The 23,402-nt window shown below is 37.3% G+C and overlaps 2 protein-coding genes across 2 annotated transcripts; both read left to right on the top strand.

Moving 5' to 3' along the window:
- Window positions 1–7,372: 7,372 nt before the first annotated feature.
- LOC113582404 (ADP-ribosyl cyclase/cyclic ADP-ribose hydrolase 1-like) lies at window positions 7,373–18,374 on the top strand. Its single transcript, XM_027018148.2, has 8 exons — window positions 7,373–7,775; window positions 9,843–9,972; window positions 10,401–10,536; window positions 10,799–10,881; window positions 12,379–12,452; window positions 13,684–13,770; window positions 16,764–16,847; window positions 16,963–18,374. Exons 1-8 carry the CDS (start codon window positions 7,570–7,572, stop codon window positions 17,075–17,077), a joined length of 915 nt encoding a protein of 304 aa, XP_026873949.2. The 5' UTR covers window positions 7,373–7,569; the 3' UTR covers window positions 17,078–18,374.
- A 2,720-nt stretch (window positions 18,375–21,094) lies between these two features.
- On the top strand, window positions 21,095–23,185 carry LOC113582407 (TNFAIP3-interacting protein 3-like). The gene is made up of 5 exons (XM_027018150.2): window positions 21,095–21,119; window positions 21,753–21,869; window positions 22,247–22,324; window positions 22,810–22,935; window positions 23,144–23,185. Exons 2-5 carry the CDS (start codon window positions 21,804–21,806, stop codon window positions 23,183–23,185), a joined length of 312 nt encoding a protein of 103 aa, XP_026873951.1. The 5' UTR covers window positions 21,095–21,119; window positions 21,753–21,803.
- The last annotated feature ends 217 nt before the right edge of the window (window positions 23,186–23,402 follow it).

Below are 23,402 nucleotides of genomic sequence, written 5' to 3'. Positions count from 1 at the left end.
AAAGGTGGCAATGCAACAAAAGGCAGCTATAACGCAACGTGATGAGGGAGTGGGATGCCGAGGCAAGTCTCTGTAACGAAAAAGGGGTTGATTGACAATTCAAACAAAACTGAAACCAAAACACCAAAAACAGCACAAAACCGCAAAAATGTAGCACTGGCAATAATTGCGTTTAAGTGTTACGTGTTTTACACAAAGGGTCAAATAGCGACAACAGCACAACAAGGGTTTAAATACCTGTGCTAACAATGCACATACCTACGAACAGGTGTAGTATGTACAATTAACCCAGTACGGGTGTGACGATGGACACACACACACACACACACCCACGGGGAGGAGTGTAGGAGAGGGAGGCCATGCCATGACAGTAGCGCATGACCTTTTGTTTATGTTTTTCTGTTACAGGTGACTTTGTTTTGATTTCCTGCCAAACCTCCATCAGGTGGTGTGGCAAATAAGGCACAATACACAACACCTGATGGAGATGTGGCCAGAAATCAAAACAAAGTCACTTGTAACAGAAAAGCATAAACAAAAGGTCACGTCACATGGGGGTTGTTATGCTATTATGTTTACATCCACTATATTTGACATATCTTAACTCCATGTCTTCTTGACACACGTGTAGCATTTTTGATGCAATAGTATTAGTTTTCCTTCTCAGTTGGAAACAAAACTGATACTGAGGTTAACCCAATGACAGATTCAACTTACTGTACAGTGTTATCCCACTGGGGATATGGACTGGCACTTCAGCTGTAGCATTCAAGAGATGTAATTGGTTGCCCACTGCAGCAGTAAATTGTTAAGCACAGTTATCACAAATATTACTGCAAGTACTGTCACAAGTGACCCCATTCTTTCAGGTCGATGGTGGTAAAACTTGTGCAGGCAGGTAATATTTTGTAGTAGTGTTATCAAAAGTATGCATAAACATTAGCATCTTGCCAGGTTTGTTTAATGTTTAATGCCATAGATAAGCAAAAACAAAGATCACGGTAGGGTGAAAAATTAAACTGAAATAAAAATTACTGATAAACAGGCTCACAGTGTCAACCCTGTTGTAAGACCATATTTTTCACTCTTGTCATCCTAGCCAATATAGTAGGTCCAAGAAGTCCAAGAAGACATTGAACTAGAATGCTGTTAAAATACAGGGATAAATGCGGATGCCTAGAAGGGCAAAACATATAACAGACAACTTTATAACAGACAACAATAAGTACAATAAATAATACCCTACAATAAGTACTAGGGTTTCAGTTAGTCAACACAGGAGCAGGAGCAGTGGTCATTTAAATATTCTACAAATAGATGGGCCTTTAGTCTGCATTTGAAGAACGCAAGGGACTCTGCTGTTTGGACAGTCAGCGGAAGTTCATTCCACCATCTGGGAGCCAGGGCGGAGTGGTGCTTGTCTTCCATGAGACTTGAAGCATGGTGTTTCAAGTCGAGTCTTACTTGAGTTTTAAAGTACTTGAGGTACGGATCGGGCTTTGACCATTGACATCATGTATGGAGGGGCTGATCAATTTTTGGCTTTGTAGCCAAGCATCAATGTTTTAAATCTGATGCAGATAGCTACAGGAAGCCAATGAAGGGAGTGTAGCAGTGGAGTGATGTGTGAACTTCAAAAGATAGATGACCAGTTATGCTGCTGCATTCTGGACAAGTTGTAGAGGTCTGATGGCCCTTAGAGGAAGACCAGCAAGTAGCAAGTTGCAGTAGACTAGCTTTGAGATCACAAGAGACTGCACAAGTACCTGGGCAGCTTCCTGTGAGAGAATGGGCTGAATACTTCATCGGTAACAAAGGAGAAATCTGCAAGACTGGGTCAGATTTGAAACATGAGTTGAGAATGACAACTGGTTGTCCAAAGTTATGCCCAGGCTATGAGCAGCTTCAGATGGTGATATCAGGGAGTTCTTGAAGAAAACTGTGAGGTCATGGTAAGAACTGGGAGATCCTGGGATAAACGCAAGCTCGGTTTTACTGGGGTTGAGCTTCAAGTGGTGGGCTGTCATCCATGACGCAATGTCAGTGAAGTATGCTGAGATATGTCTGGAAACCTTCATGTCGGAGGGTGGAAAGAAAGAATTAATTGGGTGTCATCAGCATAGCAGTGGTAGGAGAAGCCATGAGAAGATCTTACATCACCAAAAGAATGAGTATACAAAGAGAAGAGAAGAAAGCCTAATAGTGAGCTCTGGGGGACACCAGTGGATAGTTTACATGGATTAGATGTGGCTCTGTAGCCTGGGCATAACTTTGGACAACCAGTTGTCATTCTCAACTCATGTCTCATATCTAGCCCGGTCTTGCAGATTTCTCCTTTGTAACATTCTGCACTTTCTCTCGCAAGAAGCTACCCAGGTGTTTGTGCAGTCTTTTGTGATCTCAAAGCTAGACTACTGCAACTCGCTACTTGCTGGTCTTCCTCTAAGAGTCATCAAACCTTTACAACTTCTCCAGAATGCAGCAGCATGACTGGTCTTCAAGCTTCCGAAGTTCACACGTTACTCCGCTGCTGCGTTCCCTTCATTGGCTTCCAGTAGCTGCATGCATCAGATTTAAAACCTTGATGTTTGCCTACAAAGCCACAAATGGAAAAGTCTCTTCATACATGAGGTCAATGGTCAAAGCCTGATCCGTACTTCAAACCTCAAGTATGGCTCGGCTTGAAATACCATGCTTCAGGTCTCATGGAAGACAAGCAACGAGACTATTTTCTGTCCTTGCTCCAAAATGATGGAATGAACTCCCATTTGCTGTCCGGACAGCAGAGTCCCTTGCAGTCTTCAAACGCAGACTGAAGACCCATCTGTTTGTGGAATATTTAAATGACAACTGACCCTGCTCCCATATTGACTGACTAAATTAGTACTTATTGTAGGGTATTGTTTATTACACTGATGTTGTTTAACAAACTCTAGCACTTATTGTTTATTACACTTATCAATGTTTAATATAGACCGTATGTATTTTGTACCTCTAGGCATCAGCAGTGATCCCTGTATTTCTATAGTATTCTAGATCATTTGTATATCAGACTCTAACCTGCTTTATTGGCTAGGATGTATTCTATGAGTAAATGATAAAGCACTTTTGTAAGTCACTCTAGATAGAGTCTGCTAAATGCCGTAAATGTAAATGTAAATGTAAAATCCTCTCCATGCAACATAGTGTTATTCTATTTGGTAGTGGTGTAGTGACTGGGTTAGTTTGAATGAACAGTTGGCAGATGGTCAAACTGCTGATAAATGATAAATGAACATCCTCAGCAGTAGCAACCTTGTTATTAAAGGACTGTTAAATATATAGTCTGGCTATATATTTGCTGCTTATTTGATCCCTGCTTGCATGGTGCTTTAAATCAGTTTCTCCCACATTTGATAAGCACAGAGCCTATAGTCATTAACTGTGAAATAAATGTTATACATTTTAAAATTCTAATAAATTAATGTTTCTAATGGCTGGTGAGTATATGTAATTGTGTTGTGTGATAAAGAACAATGGATTTTTGGTACAATTTTTTTTTTTATGCCAAACAAAAAAATGAAATGAGAAAGACTTGAAGAAATGTTAAAAGAGCACAATAATCAGTTTAAGTTTCTCTTGACCTTTTCGTAATAAAGTACAGATGCGTTCAAAAAGTATTTAAGTGCAATAACAAAATGTACTTTGTTGACTACTGCAACTGGTCAGTGATCTCCGTACATTTTCACCTCTTTATATTATATATTTCCACTTGAGTGTTGTTCAACACAGGTCTAAAATGTTTATGTTGGATGTATTCTTGTGATTCAAAAGTGCTTGCTGACTTGCCTTGCCCACTGGCAAAGCAGATTTTACATTTCATGTAATGAAATTAAAGACCATTATCGTAAGAATACAAATCTTATTGTTAGTATAAAATCAGTCTGTTATAAGGAGGAAAATCATGTTTTTTTCAGGCATGGACTGTTCTCGCCCCCCTAATCTGCTGATTCAGTACTCTATGTTCCATATGAAGAACTAACTGCCCTCTTTGACCTTAAGTTGTCCTTAATGTCATAAGAGCAGATTTTGATCAGTAGAAATAATGACAATTGGTAGCAGTTGACTAATCTCAGAACTGCTCATCACTAGCTCTGTTCCATATCACTGTGACATTGTCACACATGCACATCCTGCTTCCCACACCACTGCCCTTTCCCCCATGTGCACCTCCACTCTACAAATACCTTCTCTCTGCTGCGAATAAATTAGAGCTTCTATGACTACAACTGACTCTGCTCTGTTGAGTTGGGGCTGCTGTCCATGCTCATAGAGAAGCTCATTTATCAAGTATTACATCATGATTGTCCTATTTAGTCAAATTACAAGTATTAAACAGAAAGATTCACAAACAAAATATCAAATGTCAAAATCTAAAAATATATGTTGCAAATGTTAAGGTTAATACCAACGTATTTCTAAAAATTTTCTTTTTGTTTACTTCCCTCTAAAGAATGCTCATTCTCTGTTTTGCTTTTTTTGTTGTTGTTGTTTCTCTTTATGGCACAATCTTCCATTTGTTTACAATCCTATACCTATTTATAGGTCTATTTGTAGGTGTGCTATTACATACTAGGCCATCTGTTCCCATACACAACTGGTAAGCCACCCTCTAGCTTGTTTATTTCTGGACATTTACTAACCACGGAACCACTGCTGACCATGTTTCTAATAAAGTACATGATGAGATTATATTTGTACATTGTCTTGTAACATTAAAGGAAGTAATGTTAATGATGATAGCTGGAGCTGTCTTTATTGTCAAGACGTACTAACCATTTACCCATGTCAGGTTAGAATAATGGCTAAAATAAGACAAAATTGTTTAGAGAAGGCTACAAGGTTGACTTAGACACGCAGCAGTGAGTTCAATCACAGGGGCCCAATACTGTACAAAAAGAGTCACCCAAGAACGAAGAATCTCTTTGGAACTCAATTTAAGCAAGCTGTTCCATGCAAAATGTATCTACAGTACTGATGAGGCCGAGGCGTACAGAAGCCCGGAAGGATAACACAAAAAATTAACAGGTTAATATGCCACAAGTTACTTAGTTGAACAAATGCTATCCATCATAAACAACCATTTCATGTATTAAATGAAGCAAGCATGTGTTACAGTTGGACTGACAAAATATTAGCAAGCAATGTGAATTGCCAGTTGCTTGCTGGGACTTGCACACTCTTGTCGAAACAGGAACTGGCTCATGACCAGACTGTGGGCAGTTCTGGGTGTTTGATTGAACATTTGAACCCTTTTCTAGTCTCCTATCTGCACGCCTTGTCAAAATGCCCTGGATGGGCCGGCATTTACCTTGAGTGGTGTTGTGTGAAGTTATCGTAACCATGGCAGTGCAATAAGAGGTTAAGTGTGCTCTGGAGTCGTTATCCCTCAGTTTTGCTCTCCCTCAAATTCACGTAAAATATCACAGAGGAGCTAATGGCTAAGAGTTAGCATTCTGTAGCAACTTCAACCATGAGAGGGAGATTCAGTTAAAGGACTCAACAAATAGTGGCAGTAAAAAACGAACGTTGGCCATCGTTAAAGGTGGGACAAGTTGTTCAGTCGCTCTTTTTTAATTATAACAGGTGATGCTATGGAGTAGTTAGATTATTAAGTATAGATAGATAGAAAGAACTTTGGTCCCAATGGACATTAACAGTAGGTGATTGTGTAGCTATAATAGTTTGATTAGCAAGGCTCAGTAGTTCAGACGCATTATGAGTAGCAGTGGTGTTTCTGCATAATTTGATTATCATAAATTGTCAACTATCATGCATGTATTATGTCCTCCTGTGCGTCTGTCTTCCCTGTGTTCCAGGTTTTGCCTCTGACTCTCCAGTATTCCCCATCCCGATCCATACCAGGTTTTCCAGTGAGCAAGGACTATATAAAAGGAAGAGGAGAAGACGGCTTTGGCTTGGGGCTCATTGGAAAAGAGATTGGTGATGCTGCATTTTGAGCTTGTGTTTGCTTGGCTTTGTGTGTATGATTTTGGCCTTGTCCCTTGATTTATGGTTTGCTTTGCCCCTTATTGGTTTGGTTGCTGGATAATATATGTTTCTTGTATCTTTTATGTATTGTCCTGTATATAGGTACACACTGGTGGTAGGGAGTAGCTGCCATTTTGTTTGTTTGAGTGTGGGTTTATTTCTGTTTCTAACAATGTAGTCAGTGTATGTTTCTTTTTGTTAGCTTGTCTTTTTGTTTCTAGTGTGGTTTTGTTTGTTGTGTTGGCCTGGGTTACTCCTGATGCTATCGCACCAGTTTCTTGTCTTTGAACACTGAAAATTGAACACTTGACCTTTGCTGTCAACTTTATCTGGTTTGTATTCCATTAATCATTTCTACTGCTGTTTCACTCAAACCCTTTGTCATGGCCTCCAAGACTAGACAGGGTCGTGACAAATCTGGCACAATATAATTACTGACAAAAAACTATTAAAATGAACTAAGCAATCCTATAAAATACCATTTTCTTTTAGCTAATATTGAAGGTCTAGAAAAATCCTTTTGCCACATCACCTGATAAGATTTGTGAAAAGCCACTGATGAATGTATTGAATCCACTACATTTACGAGCACAGCTTTGAGCAATAAGTGCCTAGCAGTTGTGGGGCTTGAACTTCTGATTATAAGTTGAACACCTTAACCACTGAACTACCACTGCTCTGTAGGGTGTACTGAGCTTTATTGGGAACTAAACATATACCTGTTGTTCCTGTATTCATCTAAAACGTATAACGTAACCATAAGCTACTCTGTAATTCTTTTTCGAGAATCGTCCTGGAAGTATAGTATAGCTAGCGCTAGCGTCACTGTCGATTTAAGTGCGCGCCTACATTTTGTAATACGGTAGCCAGTGTGTAAAACGATGTAGGGGAAAGGTTTCTCGCACTTTTAGTGCAGACATTGAAAATCTAAAAGAAATGTGTTCTTCATCTTAATTAAACATATCTTACTGAGGTTTAATGTATCGAAAGAAAAGTACACTTATTCCTGTACCCATGGCCTGATATTTGGAGTAGTGAGGTAGCAAAATCATATTAAATTTACTGAATTTAGTGAAGAGATCTGATAATTTGATTATTTTATACAGCTTCAAAAATTGCATATACGTAGCCTACCCCATTAGTCCAAATTCCTACAGTAGAAATGAGTGTGGATCATACCATGGGTATAAGAGTAAGTGTACTTTTCTTTCAATGCATTAAACCTCAGTAAGATATTTTTAAGCTGAAGAACACATTTCGCACTTAAGCCGTCAGTGCAGTTAGCGCGACCAAACTTTTGCGAAGCAGATGGCGTGACTGCGATGTCCTGGATGGCACTCACCGAGTCCACCCCCTAGTCTGCTGGTGCGCGTGCCTGTTACACTGAAACGTATATACAGTTACTGCATCTAAAATAGGGCGCTTTTACAGTAGTACACGCGCAATTTTCCAATTACTGCAAACATTTGTTTTATACGAGTCGTGACGAAACAAAACTTGTTTCCATAAGACTTGTTTCGCCTTCTCCTTTGAGCAAACATGTCATTTGAAGATGTCACCAACGATTCGCACAGAAAACGAAGATATCGCTTCATTTTTGTAGGCGCGGTGGTCCTTGCGATTGTAATCGGTCTCGCCGTTGTCCTTGGAGTCACTGTGAAAAATCTCAAAAAGCCTGACAGTTTCAAGAATGTCGTCATTGGTAAATGTGAAACCTATCTAAAAGAAAATACCAACTTGTCAGGGTAAGGCATTCTGATACATTTCGGTAGCCTATAGAATTCCTGAGTTATTAAATTTATATGTAGGCTATTTGACAGCTGTAGGGAGCGGTTACTGCATAAATTCCCAGTTCTGTTTTTAGACTATTTCTACGCTTGCTCAGTAACCTGCAGTGCTGAACAGCACCGATGATTTCACTTGTGCTAAAGCATAGAATCAACGCCTTGTCACAAAGCATGCGAGTTAATGCTTCTTCTTTTTGGAATACACTCGTCGCTATCGTTTCTCCATATATGACAGTTGAAACTATTATAATTTTATTATTTTATACGGGCTACTTCTGAAGCCACAATTTATCGATTCATATTCGCTTATCTTTGCGTGAAAGTTTGTGTGGTTTATTTTGTTAGAAAGTATCCAGACATATGTTTTTAATTACCCGAGGAATATATTGCACAATCTAGTTCATTTAATATATGTAATGTTACACATATTACAGGCTATTAATATACGTATGTGTTAAACCACCCTTTAATAAAACCTCTATATCTTTGGAAATTATAACATGAAAACAGCTATTAATACTGAGGTGGTTACAACATGAGTAGGCATATCTGTTAGTGCAAGACAATGAGGAATTAGAAAATTGTTAAATATGTTGTGAAAAGGGATTACATAGTTAGTTCTCATATACTCGCCCTTAGTCTGCACTATGGTCTTTATCAGAAATATTAAAAACGCATTGCAAGTTTTGAGGCTGTGGTTTATAAGTTGACATAAATAGCTTGTATTAGCCAACTCTTTATTAAGTGACAGTTTCCAAACACAGGTCTGCTGTTGGATGGATATTTTTGGTTGGCAGACGGTTCAAATACAGATGTAACACTGACACTTGCAAATACACTAACAGCACTGTTGTTAGTGTAACAAAACATTGCGGTGCTATTAACACATCAGTGCCGCTGTGTTGAGAAACAGTTTGATCAGCATTGCTTCAGGTGGCCAGAAACTACCCCATAATGAATACGTTACATTTCTATTTAGAGCTCTTCTCCAGAGCGACTTATTCTCCAGAGCGACTTAAATTAGTGCTAGTTGTCTCCATGGTAGAAATCCTTATTCTAGTATATCTTAGCCTAAGAATGTCATTAAGATAGAACCCTCTCAGAGGGAATGCAAACAAAGGAAATACATGGGAAAATCTGCTTGGACTGGTGATCAATCATGTAACATGAAGTGGCTATGCATCATTTTAAGTGCTACGTGAAGAGGTTGGGCCTTTGTGTACGTATGAAGACAGCAAAGGACTCCGCTGTACGGTAGCCATTAGGTTTATCATACATCGCGCAATAAAACATGTGGGCTACACTCTGTATATTTGTACCTGTTTAAAATGATCCTATAAGATTGATGTTCCTAATAAAGGGGCCAGTGAGTGTAGGTGCACGTAAAAGGCGTGGATCTTTCTAATAAAGTGTGTGTTGTGTTTATGTTACATTGCTATTGGAACACAAACTAAGAACCCACTGTATAATTACATGTACAATCATTATCAGCTCTATATTTAAGGACACTCAATACCTATCTATAGCCGTTGCACATGTGAAACATTTGTGAAATTTGTACTTTATATATATGATAATTACTTTACCAGTCACATAAGATAGGCAGTTACTAGCACCACATGACCTAAATCCCCAATTGCCTTTCACATTTTGTAGGCGTAAAGTTGCTTATTAACTGAAGCATTCCTCTCATCGTAAAGAAGAAAATCACATCTTAACACAGAACATCTCAACTTCTCTACCTGTTTGTTTGTGTGTGTGTGTGTGTGTGTGTGTGTGTGTGTGTGTGTGTGTGTGTGTGTGTGTGTGTGTGTGTGTGTGTGTGTGTGTGTATGTGTTTTCCCCATTTTACTTTCTGCAGACAGCCAACTTCCAAATGCACAGAATATACAGAATACTTAAGAGTTCACAACTGGCTGTCAGAAACTATACTGGTCACTAATGTGTTTTCTTCTTATTCCTTCCTGGAGCATATTTCTGCCAGTACCAGGGTGACAGGGTTGCCTTTCTCTTATTGTTCTGCAGGTACAGTGACTGTGAGACAATCTGGCAAGTCTTTGAGCAGGCCTATGTGGGGAGAGATCCATGTGATGTTCCTCCTGAGGCATACTACCCTCTAATAAACCTTGTCAAAAACCAGCTTGCCTGTAATACTGTAAGAATGTAATCATCCCCACCTTCCCCCCATTATGTGCATTCATTTTTTTTTTTTATAGTCTAATGCAGTTCAGAACTATGACATTTGACATAGATTCTGCAGTGTTGAAATTGTTCTGCAGGAATCTTGGCCCATGTAGACAAGATACTGTACATGAAAAAGTAGATGTTTTGATGTTTTATAACTTCTTTATATATAAACTGGTTTATCCTACTAATTCAAAAGTATTTTGCTTGCACAGCTGATGCAGGACCTCCTTCGACATCCTGTTTCTCTGGAAACCTTGTGTACTTCACTACAATGTTGAATATCTCTACATCTCTTACTACATCTCATAGATTACACTGCAGTTACTCACCTAGAATCATCTCCAGAATTATATATACTTAATTTGCATGTGTACATATGTGTGTGCATTTGTGCAGATGCTGTTTTGGAGTAAAACAAAAACCTTAGTACATGAATTTACAGAGAACAGAGAATGCCTGGTAACTTTGGAGGATACACTGCTTGGGTTCACATTTAATGAACTGACCTGGTGCAGCAAAAATCAAAGCAAAGGTACAGCTTATCATAATTGGTTTAAAAACATATTTTAGCCAAACCCACAGACGTAGCAAACATACAGTCGGATGTTTACATGGCACAAAAACTTATTTGTGGCCATGCTAACTGCTTTTGTTCATATCATGCTCAATTCCATAAGTTGTTAGCCATGATAGTATTGTTGTCTAAATCAAAAACCAGTCTGTTAAATATGGGCTTTTTTATATATGGTGTTTGTATATTTAATGGATATGGATTAAACTTTCTCTGTCAACAGAAACCTTCACTACTGATTGTCCTCTTTGGTCATACTGTGTGAATAACCCAGTACGCTCTTTTTGGATTAAAGCTTCTGCTAATGTGAGTATGCATAGGCAATATTAGTATATTTCTTCATTACTCTGTCAGCTCCTAGTGTTAAATGAATTGACAACAAGGTTTTCTTTGAGTGATTTGCTTTTGTTTTGTAGATTGGTGTTTTGCTTTGGAAGAAGCATTAATGATTAATCGAAGCATGAAAATTAGTCAAAATCATGCTTTGTACATGAACTAACATAAATAAATGTAGCCTGTAAAATTGAAAAAGCAGGCAAATTGTCTTTTGGGAATTGACATTTAACAGATGCTCTTTGCCTGCTCAATTTACAATTTTCAGTTATGTTACAGAAGTAGGTGAGGGTCATGGTAGGATTCCTGCCAAAAGACTTACTGGTATAGCATAGAGCACTTGCCCAGATGGGGATTGAATCCTGGTCCCCCACAGGAGAGGTAGTACAATGTATAGATTGTTGCTCTAGTTTCCTAGAAAGACTTCCAGTCTACTTATATTCAGCATACTAAAATGATAGGAAGCATAATCTGGTATTAATGAACTAATCGAGAGTTGATGTGTCTTTACACAGTAGAACTCAATGGACCTTGGCCTTAGTTACTATGGAAAGGCATTAATTTGATCCTCTTTCAAGTCAATGATGCAAGAATAAAGTGAAAGTGTTTATTGTGGATGTATCAAATAGTACTTTTGTGATAGAAGACAGTGGAGCCTCTTGTTTAGTTATAATTTTATGAACAATGCAACACTGGTGGGGAGTAATCAAAATAATTGTTCCTCAATCCTGGTCCTGCAGTATCAGTGTTCTCTACAATTTAATGTTCTCCCTGACCCAGCACACCCATATTATCCTCATGAAGAACTTGTTATTGATTGGAATCAGGTGTGTTGTAACAGTGAGAAATACTAGAATGTGCAGGGTAGGGGAGAAAACCTGATCTAAAGTACTGGATGCAACAGATTGAATGTGGGCAGTGTCCTGCAAGAGCAGATTGTATCAGCCTTGGTGCTACCCAGTTATATAGGCCCAGATTCCATGAACTCAGAGTAGCCTTTTCTTCTAGCTCATTGAGTAAAGCAGGTAACGCAAGGTGCTAGGAATGTCACAGTCATGAGATGATTCCCAGGGAGCACACATACTGACACATATGAGCAAATGCTGAACATGTAAATGAATATTGCTTCTATATACAAGCACCTCTAGTCTCTACAAAATGAAAAGCTCATTGAGAAAGTTCAGATTATGTTATTATATTATAATATATTAGAACAACAACAACAACAAAAAATCACCAAACAAGACTTTTGGTCTTCCAGGACTGGAGTCTGTTCTAAAGATTTTTCAGATATAATTCAGAAGATCAGGGAAATGCTGAGCAGAACATTAATATGAATTACACATTAATGTATCATACCAATAACATTGTCAAGGAAGTGTTTTAGTTTGAAAAGTGTATCAGGTATACACATGTGTAAGTTATGCCATGCAAGGAACATTGAATCATTCCATCTTATTTACTTACCAGTTTGCAGCCATTGCATGTGGGAATGTGTCTACAATGCTCAATGGATCCCTAGAATCCCCATTCAGCTCCACCAGGTACCACACACAGTCCATACCATCTGTTCAACAGATCTTCCATAAGACTTGTGCCTGCATTTGACTTTGAGATTTCTCGGGACACCTGGCCTGTGACTTTATGCCTACAATTCCCTAAATCCATGGCACTATCAACATATATTTGTCGAAATAATGCCAGATTATACATCTTATATCATAAAATAATGAAAAGACCTATTCTGTTGGTTTGCCAACAATATTTTCTTTACAAACAATTCATGTTACATCTTACTGATCAAAATAACATGTTATTTATATTTGGTTGATTGGGCATCACTTTCTTTTTATTAGTTGATTAGGATTCTGGGTATTAAATTCTTTTTCTCCACTTCACTAATTTAAAAAAGGAGGCAAAAACATAAAAGAGAAAAGAGAGCCTACAGTCAGGAAACAAGCAGACTACTGCACACAAACAAATACTGCCAACTTATATTATTATCATCTGTTACATCAGACTTGATTACTTAGAAATGAAAAATTAACCAATAAAAATCAACCAAAGTTGAAACCTAACACTGTTAGAAACCAAAATACACATTGTCTTTTTTCATGACTATTAATAATAGCATACCTTACTATATACCTCAATGGTAAATGCCTAACACCTTTGTTAAATTGTAAAATTACTGTGTTCTTCACTACAACCTTGCCAGTCTTGAGCAGACAATTGCTTACTAGTAAAAGTCAATTTTGAGCATTGTCCAATTTTTTTTTCCTAGCATCAGTTGTTCTTGTGTTACAAAGTTTAATTTTGTGATTATATGTGGGCACTCAATTGAACATTTTTTATTTAGTTAAAACAATTGCACTGCAGACAGTGTAGATCTACTTAAGAAAACAGAGACATTCAGACGGTAACAGTGTTAAATAAATGTTCCTTTAAGTTGGTGCCTAATTTGTTATTTGTTATTATATTGTTGAATTTTATAAGATGCCAAAAAACAACAATAGTAACATATATAACAGCTTTTGAGCTCCCTGCTCTCTAAATATTGGCATTGGCCATTGAGAAACCCATATTTGTGGACCACTTATCCTTACCCAAGCTAATTTATAAGTATCCATAAGAGCCAATCAAAGAGATCTAAATGATTAGGGGCAGGTTTAGCAGGGAGGCAAGGTGGGGCCATCATTAATGTGGATCCTAAAGCATAAGTATACTGTAGTGGTATTTGCTTTTAATGTTTGTGTTTTCTTTTCTTAACTCGAGTATTTTTGGAGATGTAGAAGTGAGGAACCTTGACTCTACAAAAGTGCATAGTTTGACTGTGTTGCTTGTCACCAAGGACACAGACATGTAAGTAGCCTGCTTTGGACTCTAAATCTTTGTGTGTGAGTGTGTGTGTGTGTGAGTGTGTGTGTGTGTGTGTGTGTGTGTGTGTGTGTGTGTGTGTGTGTGTGTGTGTGTGTATGTGTGTGTGTGTGTGTGTGTGTGTGTGTGTGAGAGAGAGAGAGAGAGAGAGAGAGAGAGAGAGAGAGGAGGGTAGAGAGAAATAGATTCTTTGAAATTTGAAACATGTTTTGAATACTCATTGCCTATCCTTTTCAGCCATCACTCAAACAGCTAGAAAAGAGGTGATTATGTTCAAGGAATGCCCATTGTCAGATTAAAAACCTTGGCTGAAACAGTTTGCCCCTTGTTTTCCTGGTATACCATTTTTTTCTGAGAAATCTCCAATATTCTTAGTAAATGTGAAAATGTCAAAAAGGTAGTTTCATATTTCATAGTCAGTGCCAGTATATCTGTCACACTCTGGCCCACACCTAGCTAAACACACACATAGCCTATCACCCACATAGCCCCTTTCACAATAATTCATTATTTAATTGGCTTTCTATGTAAATCAACTGCATTTTAGTTCAATAAAATGTTAAGTATATGTCACCTTTCTTTTCTCTGTTGTTGGTTAAAACCTTCCTCAGGTAATAAATGTCTGGATGTAATACACATTATTATTAAATGCTTTGGTCTGGGTAAAACATTTTGAATTGCCACTGTGTATGAAAAGTGCTATACAATTAAAGCTGCCTTGCCTCATTTTATCGTACTGATCCAGTCCTATCAGCATTGTCAAATTAGCCAGCAGCATTAGAGTTTTTTATTTTAAGAAACAGAGGTGAGGGATAATTTGGTAAGCATATACATTTCATTCAATGTTTATGTTCTCTGCAGTGTATTATTTCCTTGATTTCCTCCTACTTTCTGAAAAGATAATCCTTAACACCTAGCACTTTTCAGAGTGCCAACTGTGCTATCCCTATTGTGAAAACACCTCTCTCTCTCTCTCTCTCTCTCTCTCTCTCTCTATATATATATATATATATATATATATATATATATATATATATATATATATATATATATATATAATTTTATTAAGTGTTTAATTTTTTTTTTTAATTTTGGGTTGATTTGACCTGTTTGAACATGAGCACTGACTTGACTCGTGTTGCTTGATTCCTTGACTGGGCTTAAGACTTGCTTGTGACTTTCTTGTATGTGAGTTACTGCAACCTCTGTTAACAAGCAACTGATATCCCAATAGCCATGAGAATGACAGACCATGATACTGGCAGACTGTGGGAGAGGCAGCACTGCCTGTTACTGTCTCAGTGCCACATGGCATTCATAATTAGTTCAACTGGGTGCAGTTCAATTAATCCTACTATGAGATTGTCACTAAACACATGGGTAGTGAGGTAATAAAAGTGTGTTAACAGGGAAAAGAGGCCTAACATGAGTGACTGTATGTCTGCATGCCCAGTGATGGGTGTTGTTCTGTCTAGGCTGTTTTTCTTTCTCCCCTTCATGAGGCTGAGACAGGGGTCTGTGGTTTATGCTTGAGAGTATGTGCAGAATGGAATAACAAAAACTCAGAATTTCAGAATGGAATAAGAAAATGTAATTTAGGAACAGCACAATTGTATTTCGATGTGTGCAAAATACAAAGTAGAACAGTCATGTCATTTTGTTTTCCATTTAGTATTTTAGTCTCCCAAACAAACAACAATACCACACACTAACCCATCACAATGACTTACGCTACTGTGACCTAGTTATCAAAGGCCCATCATAGAAGAACACAGTTGTTCAAAACAGTTATGGGGCTTTAGATGGTAAATACACATACCAATGCATATTTTCCTACACTTGTGCCCTCCTTATATGGCAGTACTTTTCTTCTACTATTTAGCACCTATTTTCCAATAGCAGTGATTTTTAGCATTTTTGTGGCAAGTACCCATAAAAGATGACACCAGAACATCAGGGCACACAAGGTTAAAGTCAAATATCAGAATAAAGAATGTAAAGATTGCCATACACACTGTAGTATTATGTTAGGACATATTTGGGACTGAAGACTAATAAATCTGACCAAACATAAATTACTGTGGACAGTCTACCTGTTTACAGGTTTGGTGTGGCATTAAAATTAAAAAATACAAAAATGTATGCAAAAATAAATATGTTGACCGGAACAGGAGCACATTTTCTTTTGCTTTCAACCATATCTAAGTATTTCAGTTTAAAAAAAAAAAAGTCCATCTTATTAGGATTGTAGAAATTCTTTAAATTGTTACTTTTAAAAGACAATTTTAAGATGTTTAGGAAGAGGATAGGCAACATCACTTAAAATAACTGGATTAACATTATGCTAATGTGGTAGGATGTGCTAGTTGTGGTGAAGGTCAGGTCTGAAAGAGAAGGCATAAGATCAGTTTGCGTGGGGGAGGGAACTGATAGAAAGAGAGAGATGCAGACCTTTGCTGAGCCACGTAACCTCTTTTTGAACATTTTTATGTCTAGCTTTTGCCTTTTGGACTGCTTTGTAAGAGATGTGTAACATGTGAGCATGGATTTTTGGAAGGAGTAATAGACTGACATTTGGGAGACTGTGTAATCACCCTCCTGTTTTATTCCACTTCACCTTCTTTGTCCGCAGTGTGAAGAAATGCTTGAAAATCGCATGGACTTTTAACGACATAGCAGTGATAGTGCTTGCCCCAGGACCAGGACTAGGGCCCAATGTCTTAGACACACTGTCTTATTACAAGTGCACTTTATTAATAATTAATGCTGAAAGGTTTTGCAATTGTTTTACAGCATTAATAGACCTATAATAATTTCCAGGAACAGAACTTCACCAAGAGTAGTTCATATAAAGCAAGTCAGCAATGTTTACAAACGAAAGAGGATATAAAGCATGCCATGTAATTACTAGACTGCAAATGTTCTTGGAGATAAAATTCCACCATTCCCTTAAGGTGTATTTTTCTCCTTGTCATCAGGACTACCTGTGAAAATGCTTCATTCATGGATCTACAAAGTGCTTTGAACCCAAACATTACTTACAACTGCAGAGAAGTTCCCTTGTAAGTAAAGTGTAATGGTGCAGGATCTTAACTTAGCTATCTTCATGGCACTATCTTAAAAGGCTTGTACTTGTAACTGTTGTATGAGTGATTGACTATCTCTCTTGATCTGTAGGACCACAGTTCAAGGCTGCATTTCGAATCTAGACATCCCCTGCAGTGACTGCTTTAAGAAAGGCTCCAGGAGATCTGGCCTGGTTTGGAATACTGCAGCAAAGCATAGTCTCTAAACAAGTTGAGCTGCTGAAGAAGACAGTCAGTTCAGCCTAGCTCTACATCACCCACCACGGCACCAAAACATATAAGTTGAAATAACTCAATTGCACCTCTAATCAAGATTGTTTTGTGGTGTGTGTGTCACCTCTTGACATATCCTGACATATGCCTCTGTGCAGAGAACATGTTTACTAACAGAGAACATGCTGAACATATATATATTTATTTGTGAAAAATGCAGTCTAACCTACAGTACACCCGTGAATCATACATTCTTTAGACTATAGCAGGGAATATATAAATAGTGTAAATTATATGTTATTAACAATAGATTCTAGGTTTGCCAATTATTATGACGTTTTTGAGATTTTGTTTTAATATGAACCAGTGATATTCTTTTTCTTTTAATATTTTATTTCTGAAAGGTTATATTTCTCTTATAGTTTTGTTTAAGATCAAACTGACATGAAATAGACACAATTTCTTCACTTTTTTGCTCATATTTACCAAGGGTGATGATAATTCTGGAAAGATAAGAATGCATCTGGAAGGGATGAATGGCACCTACAGGCCTGCCTGTAAGAATCTGTAAGAAGGCCATCTGATAGGCCACCTTTGGGCACCAGAAGGAGACACAGGGTGGCTCCTAGGTAATATGGGTCAATTAGCCATCCCTATCCTCCTGCTTACTGAAGAGCAGCTCACATGTTATGAATGAACAGGTAATTTGTGTTTTAAAATAGCCAACATACTTCTTAACAATTCTAGATTTTTTATTTTGAAAATATTTTAATCTTTGGGTGAAATCTTTTAAGATTTGTTGCCACGGGCTTTCATTTTCCCAGTCAATTATGTTTCTGTCCACAATATTATCAGATGTGGTATGTCATGAACTGACAAACTAGGCTTTTACTTTGGATCAGTTGTTTCTATTAACCAAAGCCTAAGTTTAAACCTACAATACATGAAAACAAGCTATGATGTAATCTCTTTCGTGATGTCAATGAAATCTTTTAAGGTTTTCTTGCAACTGCCTTTAAAATTCCCAATCAAAAATATTTCTGTTCCCATTATAAACTTACAAGCTGTTGCCTGGGTCATAACTTGTGGTTTCATCCTTTTAGATTTACTATCTAAGGGATGACCTTATTTTGAATAAGGACTTTTCTTGTCTTTTCTTAACTTAAGGTTTACATAATATAGATGATGAGTATGCTAGCAGAAAATTTTATTCTGTCCTTACCTTTATCATTCTACCATGTATTAAGTATGTAAATATGACCTAATCTATAATAAACTGTGTATGTGTCACCAGGGGCCCTGAATTTAAGATTTTAGTACAGCATTTGATTTCTACTGACACTGATTATAACACTTTTGCCTTTTTAGATACAATAGGAAGTATATCTTAAGTATTGTAGGAAAGCATGCATTTCAGACACAGCTTGTTGCTACATTAATGGTTGTGCTGTGTGATCTTGACACCATGGTTTTATTTTTGAAACACTACAGTTAGAGGCTAACAGTATGTCTATATCCTAGTAAACATACTGTTAAATGCAAATTATGAAATTCAGTTACAGAACCTTATGAAGTGTCCATTCTATTTCTATTATTGTTTTGTGTGTGTGTGTGTGTGTGTGTGTGTGCGCGTGTGTGTGTGTGCGTGCGCATGCAAAACTCTCTTCCTACAAATTCTAATATAAAATATTTATTATCTAAAAAATATGGGTGAGATCTACATCATGTTTTTTAAAGAGACAACTAATAATAATTCAAATGCCATTCCAACATGTTAGTTTGTTTGATATTTTCTTTTAAAATCTCTATATTGCTTGCTGTCAGTATGTATTGAATCAGTCTATCACATAATGTTATCTTAGGAAAGCTTAACCTCTGACATATTGTTACCTACTGGAACAGCCATTCTAACTTTTCATCCGCTCCAAATGAGAAAGACACAACTGGTCAGTAAGATTTAGAACATGTGTGCATTAGGATTTTGTGGGTGGTGTTTATTTTCTTAGGCAGTGTCCTTTTTGAAGACCCATTTTAAGAACTATGTCCTAAAAATTATTTCTAAGTGAATTAATAGTATTTACAAGATCTGAGTTACACAGGGAATGGGAAAATAGGTTAGCTTATCGCTGTATAAATTTACAAATTTATATTTCCATCTTGTGCCACTTATTGAGACACTCCACTAATAGGCTAAAACACACTGTAAAAACAAACACACACGTACGCACATACACACGAGGGGGTTTCTAAATTTGTTCAATACAGTCAGATTTGACATTAGCAGGATATTGCTCGAAATGTTTCATTACCTGTTACCGATAGCATACTGTGTGTAATGACCGGCATGTGCCACGCGGAATGTGAAAATGTGGTAAATCTTTTGCTCAGAGCACACGCCCACCTTCGCTTGCGTTTCTTCCTACCCACGCGCAGGTTAGGGATTCCCTGTATTAGGAAACCGACAATTGCTTGGTTTGGGGAATCCTCGGTTGGGTGTTCCCTGTATATTTAAATAAGCAGTTTTGCCGACGCTCCACAGATCTCTTCAGGCCGACACTGACAGCGAACCAAAACCGGTGAGATATATCAGTATTTAATTTTTACATTTTACCTGAACTCACAGTGATAATAACTTACCACAGTGATAACAAGCCAACTGTACGTTTTGTAAAACAAACTAACTAGCTAAAATACAGCCTATTTACTCTGAACAGAACATGGCTACTTAAAAAAAGATGATAAAAAAAAACAGTAAATATTTAAATGACTCATGAAAGTTACTGGGTACTTGTTTTATAAAGACTGCACTCATAGTATTTCTTAGAATGTATCGCAGGATTTCTTTTTAATGGTGAGTGTTCTTGTGGGCTTGCAAATGTGAGAAGATAAAGCCACGTGGTGGTTAAGTAATGAACTGAAACATTTGCTTTCAGTGTTGTTTTCACAGTCAGCACCTGCAGCCAGAAAAACTGAAGAGTGCCATGGATGTGCTGCATTCTGGCAGGTAGGATATCTTCTCAGCGTCAACAATAGGTATTTATGCTATTCACCAACAGCTTAAATAACTGGAAGCACCTTCAATGAATCTCAGTTCTTAGGATTGTCAAATTGATTATTTCATTAGAGATATCAAATTACAATATAAGATGGCAAATTACTATTATCTTTAATAATTAACATGTATTTATTTTAGTTGAATTTAAATATGTACACCTTTCCTAGAGGGCTGCAGAAATATAATATTACTTATAAAATATTTGTATTTGTAAAAATAATACATGTATTATAAAATTAAATGCAAATTTAAATTGTATAAATGTAAAATAGTATTTCTAGTATTAGTTTTATTCATGTCTTTTTTAAGGTGTGACGGTGAAGAGCTTGACACTTCTCTACAGAATTGGATTAAAACTTGCTGTCACACACACAGTTCATCAGACCAAGACATAGAACACACACCTGACTCACAGGTGAGCGAAAAGGAGAAGACAGAAGCAAAAGATGATATGTGTGTAGATGTGTGTATGTTGGGGGTGGTGGGTGAATGGGTGTGTGTCAAAGACAAAGGGAATGCAAGAGAAGTGTTAACGTCTTTATGCATTACTGGAAAACCATGTCAAAAAAAGCTGATGTGGTCTGCAGGACTAAAATTCCAGTATTGTACTAACTCTTCCCTTCCATTCTCATTTGATTAACAGAGTTTCAAAATAAAATGTTATTTTATGAGGGTCAGACTGTTGTGCATTTTTGCAGGTTAGTATGGCAAATTTATACATCACATTTTCTACCTTGAGGGAAAAAAATCAAGAGGTCAGTATTGTCAGACACGAATACGCATGCTTGCACACACAACGCGCTCACACACACACACACACACACACACACACACACACACACACACACACACACACACACACACACACACACACACACACACACACACTGAAATGTAGTGTTTTTTGCCATCAGCTTCTCTACATCAACAAAAAATGGGCTGAACAGTACAGAATTCTGAAACAGCAATGTGAATGCAGGGTAAGGACTCTTTCCTCTTTAAGAGGAGTCTTGTGCACACACTGAATTGAAAAACTGGCAGCAGATGAAAGAAGATAAAGAGAAAAGGATGGAGAACTTCACAAAAGTGACTAAAGGTGAACTGGTCATTCTGATGTAGACCTATTTATACTTAGTCTACTAAAACAGAATATCTGAAGCTTATAATTTTTGTCCCCATGGGGAGCAGAGGTAAACAATTTTTTTAAAGTTGATCTTTAATAACATACTTTTGAAACAAAAGCTTCTATGTGAACATTAGCAGGTAAACTGAACCAAGGACTCTGACATTAAACTAGTTACACTAGAATAGAATGTGCAGGCATAACCCTCATTACATTACACAGGATATGACTAAGCACCTTATTAGTTCACTTCTTTTGAAGTGTGTAATGCACATGTCATGTCCATCCTGTTAGAATCTGAATCTAATCAGGTCTACATTCATGAACCCACTATAAATTATTACATGTAATCAATTAATGTATATCAATGCTTATAAATGTAGTGATAGTGTGTCTCTGCAGTTTTTCTTTTTTATTCTTTCTTTTTAAAATTGTTTTTAATAATCATAATTATGATTACTGCAAGGTTTTGGTTGTCGGATTTTGACAGGAGTTGAAGTCTCAGCTTCATGAGGCTGATGGACAGATCGAATGCCTGAGAATGCAATGTGAGACTTTGACTAGTAGAGGGCAGCAACAAGAACAAGAGATCAGGCGACTAAATAAGGTAAAATGATAAATAAAAGATAAAAATCAGTTGCATTTTGGAGGATCAAAAAGTGAAACCTGTTTCTCTTTCTCTCTCCTTCCATATATATAGTTAAACAGTTAAATGGAGTCATCTTTGAGTTTCCTATGCTTTTTTACTTTCAGTTATTCAGCAATTTACTAAATTCATTTGGATAATTTGATAATTTGTTCATATAATAGTAAAAACTATTCCTAGTGTTATTTTTACTTATAAGTAAACATCAACAAGCAACAAAAAAGAAATACAGGTGGTACAGAAATCCTACACATATATAAAAAGCCAGCACTAACACTCGAAAGCGTGTGAACACAGTGAACACCCTGCTGCTTGTTTAACACAGTGGTTTCTGTTAGGCCCTGACTGAGGTGCACAAGAGCTCAGTGTGTCACCAGGATGATTCACAGGCAGGACAGAACATATGGATGCATCAGGTATTAACTGAAGCACACATTGAAGCCCACTAAGTGACTTTTCTCTATATTTAATTTTGAAACATATCCGTTCATAGAATCTTATCATAAGGACCCATGGATGGAAAAAAAAAAAGCACCGGTCAATAAAAAATTTTGTTCTGATGATCAGATGCCCACATTTTAAAAAACTATTTATACCCGATTAACATAAACTTTAAGCATAACAAATCCCTTAATTCCCAAGATTTGTTTTTACCACTATAGCAACGAGAAGCTGAACAGCCTTACATCCCCAAATTTCCCATAGGGTAATATTTGCGCAAACGGTTACTGGACGACGTGTGAATCACTGATGACGGAGTGCGGAGTGACGGTCATGTTTCATAAAGCATGTGTCATATTTGGTTATGTGTTTGACAGTGCCCTGCAGCACTCTCCCTTGATTCCCCCTCTGTGTTTAATGTTAGAGCTGATCGTGGCTGTTGTTGTGTGGTGTAAATCAGGCCCAGGTCTATAAGGAGGACTTCTTAAAGGAGAGGAGAGACAAGGACAGGTTGAAAGAAAAGTACACTGAGCTGGCGAACAGGTGCAAGAGAATCCATGCCGAGTTACATGTTGCCAAAGCACAGGTGAGCTAATGTGGCTTTCTTTTAAAAAATTAGTTTTTTACATTTTGCTGAAAGACAATATGTATGTTCAAGTATGGCCAAATGAGTGTGGGAGTGAATGAATCACTGTTAGTACATGAGTGTGCAAGTGAATGGGTGATGGATAAATCACGAATTCTACTTCCTTGATAATGCAATGTAATCTTTATAAGTCCTGCTTTTTTTTTAGGTACGGTGGACTCCATCCACAGGATCCTCACCACACACATGACCCAGTATTGCCCGTAGCTATACAGACACAAGAAGTTTAGTAAATTTAAAAATTCCCCGAGTATGCAAATTTCTCTCTGTGTCTTCATATGGAACAGTGTTTACAGATTTCATGCAGCAAGTACTACTATTTAACCATGCTTCAAATTAATTAAAGTTACATCCTGTCACACTGCCTTGCTGTTGTACTGTGTCTGTTTTGACTATCTTCCAACTCT

Source organism: Electrophorus electricus, chromosome 5, assembly GCF_013358815.1.
Source record: "Electrophorus electricus isolate fEleEle1 chromosome 5, fEleEle1.pri, whole genome shotgun sequence".
Classification (NCBI taxonomy): domain Eukaryota; kingdom Metazoa; phylum Chordata; class Actinopteri; order Gymnotiformes; family Gymnotidae; genus Electrophorus; species Electrophorus electricus.
The sequence above is the reverse complement of the archived record's forward strand: the minus strand, read 5'-3'. Positions and strand labels throughout refer to the sequence as shown.

Excerpts from the sequence above, each read along its gene's own strand:
- LOC113582404 (XM_027018148.2), top strand. The coding sequence starts at position 7,570 with ATGTCATTTGAAGATGTCACCAACGATTCGCACAGAAAACGAAGATAT. Across the intron at positions 9,973-10,400 it reads ACCAGCTTGCCTGTAATACT|ATGCTGTTTTGGAGTAAAAC; the intron begins GTAAGAATGTAA and ends GCATTTGTGCAG. Across the intron at positions 10,537-10,798 it reads CAGCAAAAATCAAAGCAAAG|AAACCTTCACTACTGATTGT; the intron begins GTACAGCTTATC and ends CTCTGTCAACAG.
- LOC113582407 (XM_027018150.2), top strand. The coding sequence starts at position 21,804 with ATGCAATGTGAGACTTTGACTAGTAGAGGGCAGCAACAAGAACAAGAG. Across the intron at positions 21,870-22,246 it reads AGATCAGGCGACTAAATAAG|GCCCTGACTGAGGTGCACAA; the intron begins GTAAAATGATAA and ends GGTTTCTGTTAG. Across the intron at positions 22,325-22,809 it reads AGAACATATGGATGCATCAG|GCCCAGGTCTATAAGGAGGA; the intron begins GTATTAACTGAA and ends GGTGTAAATCAG.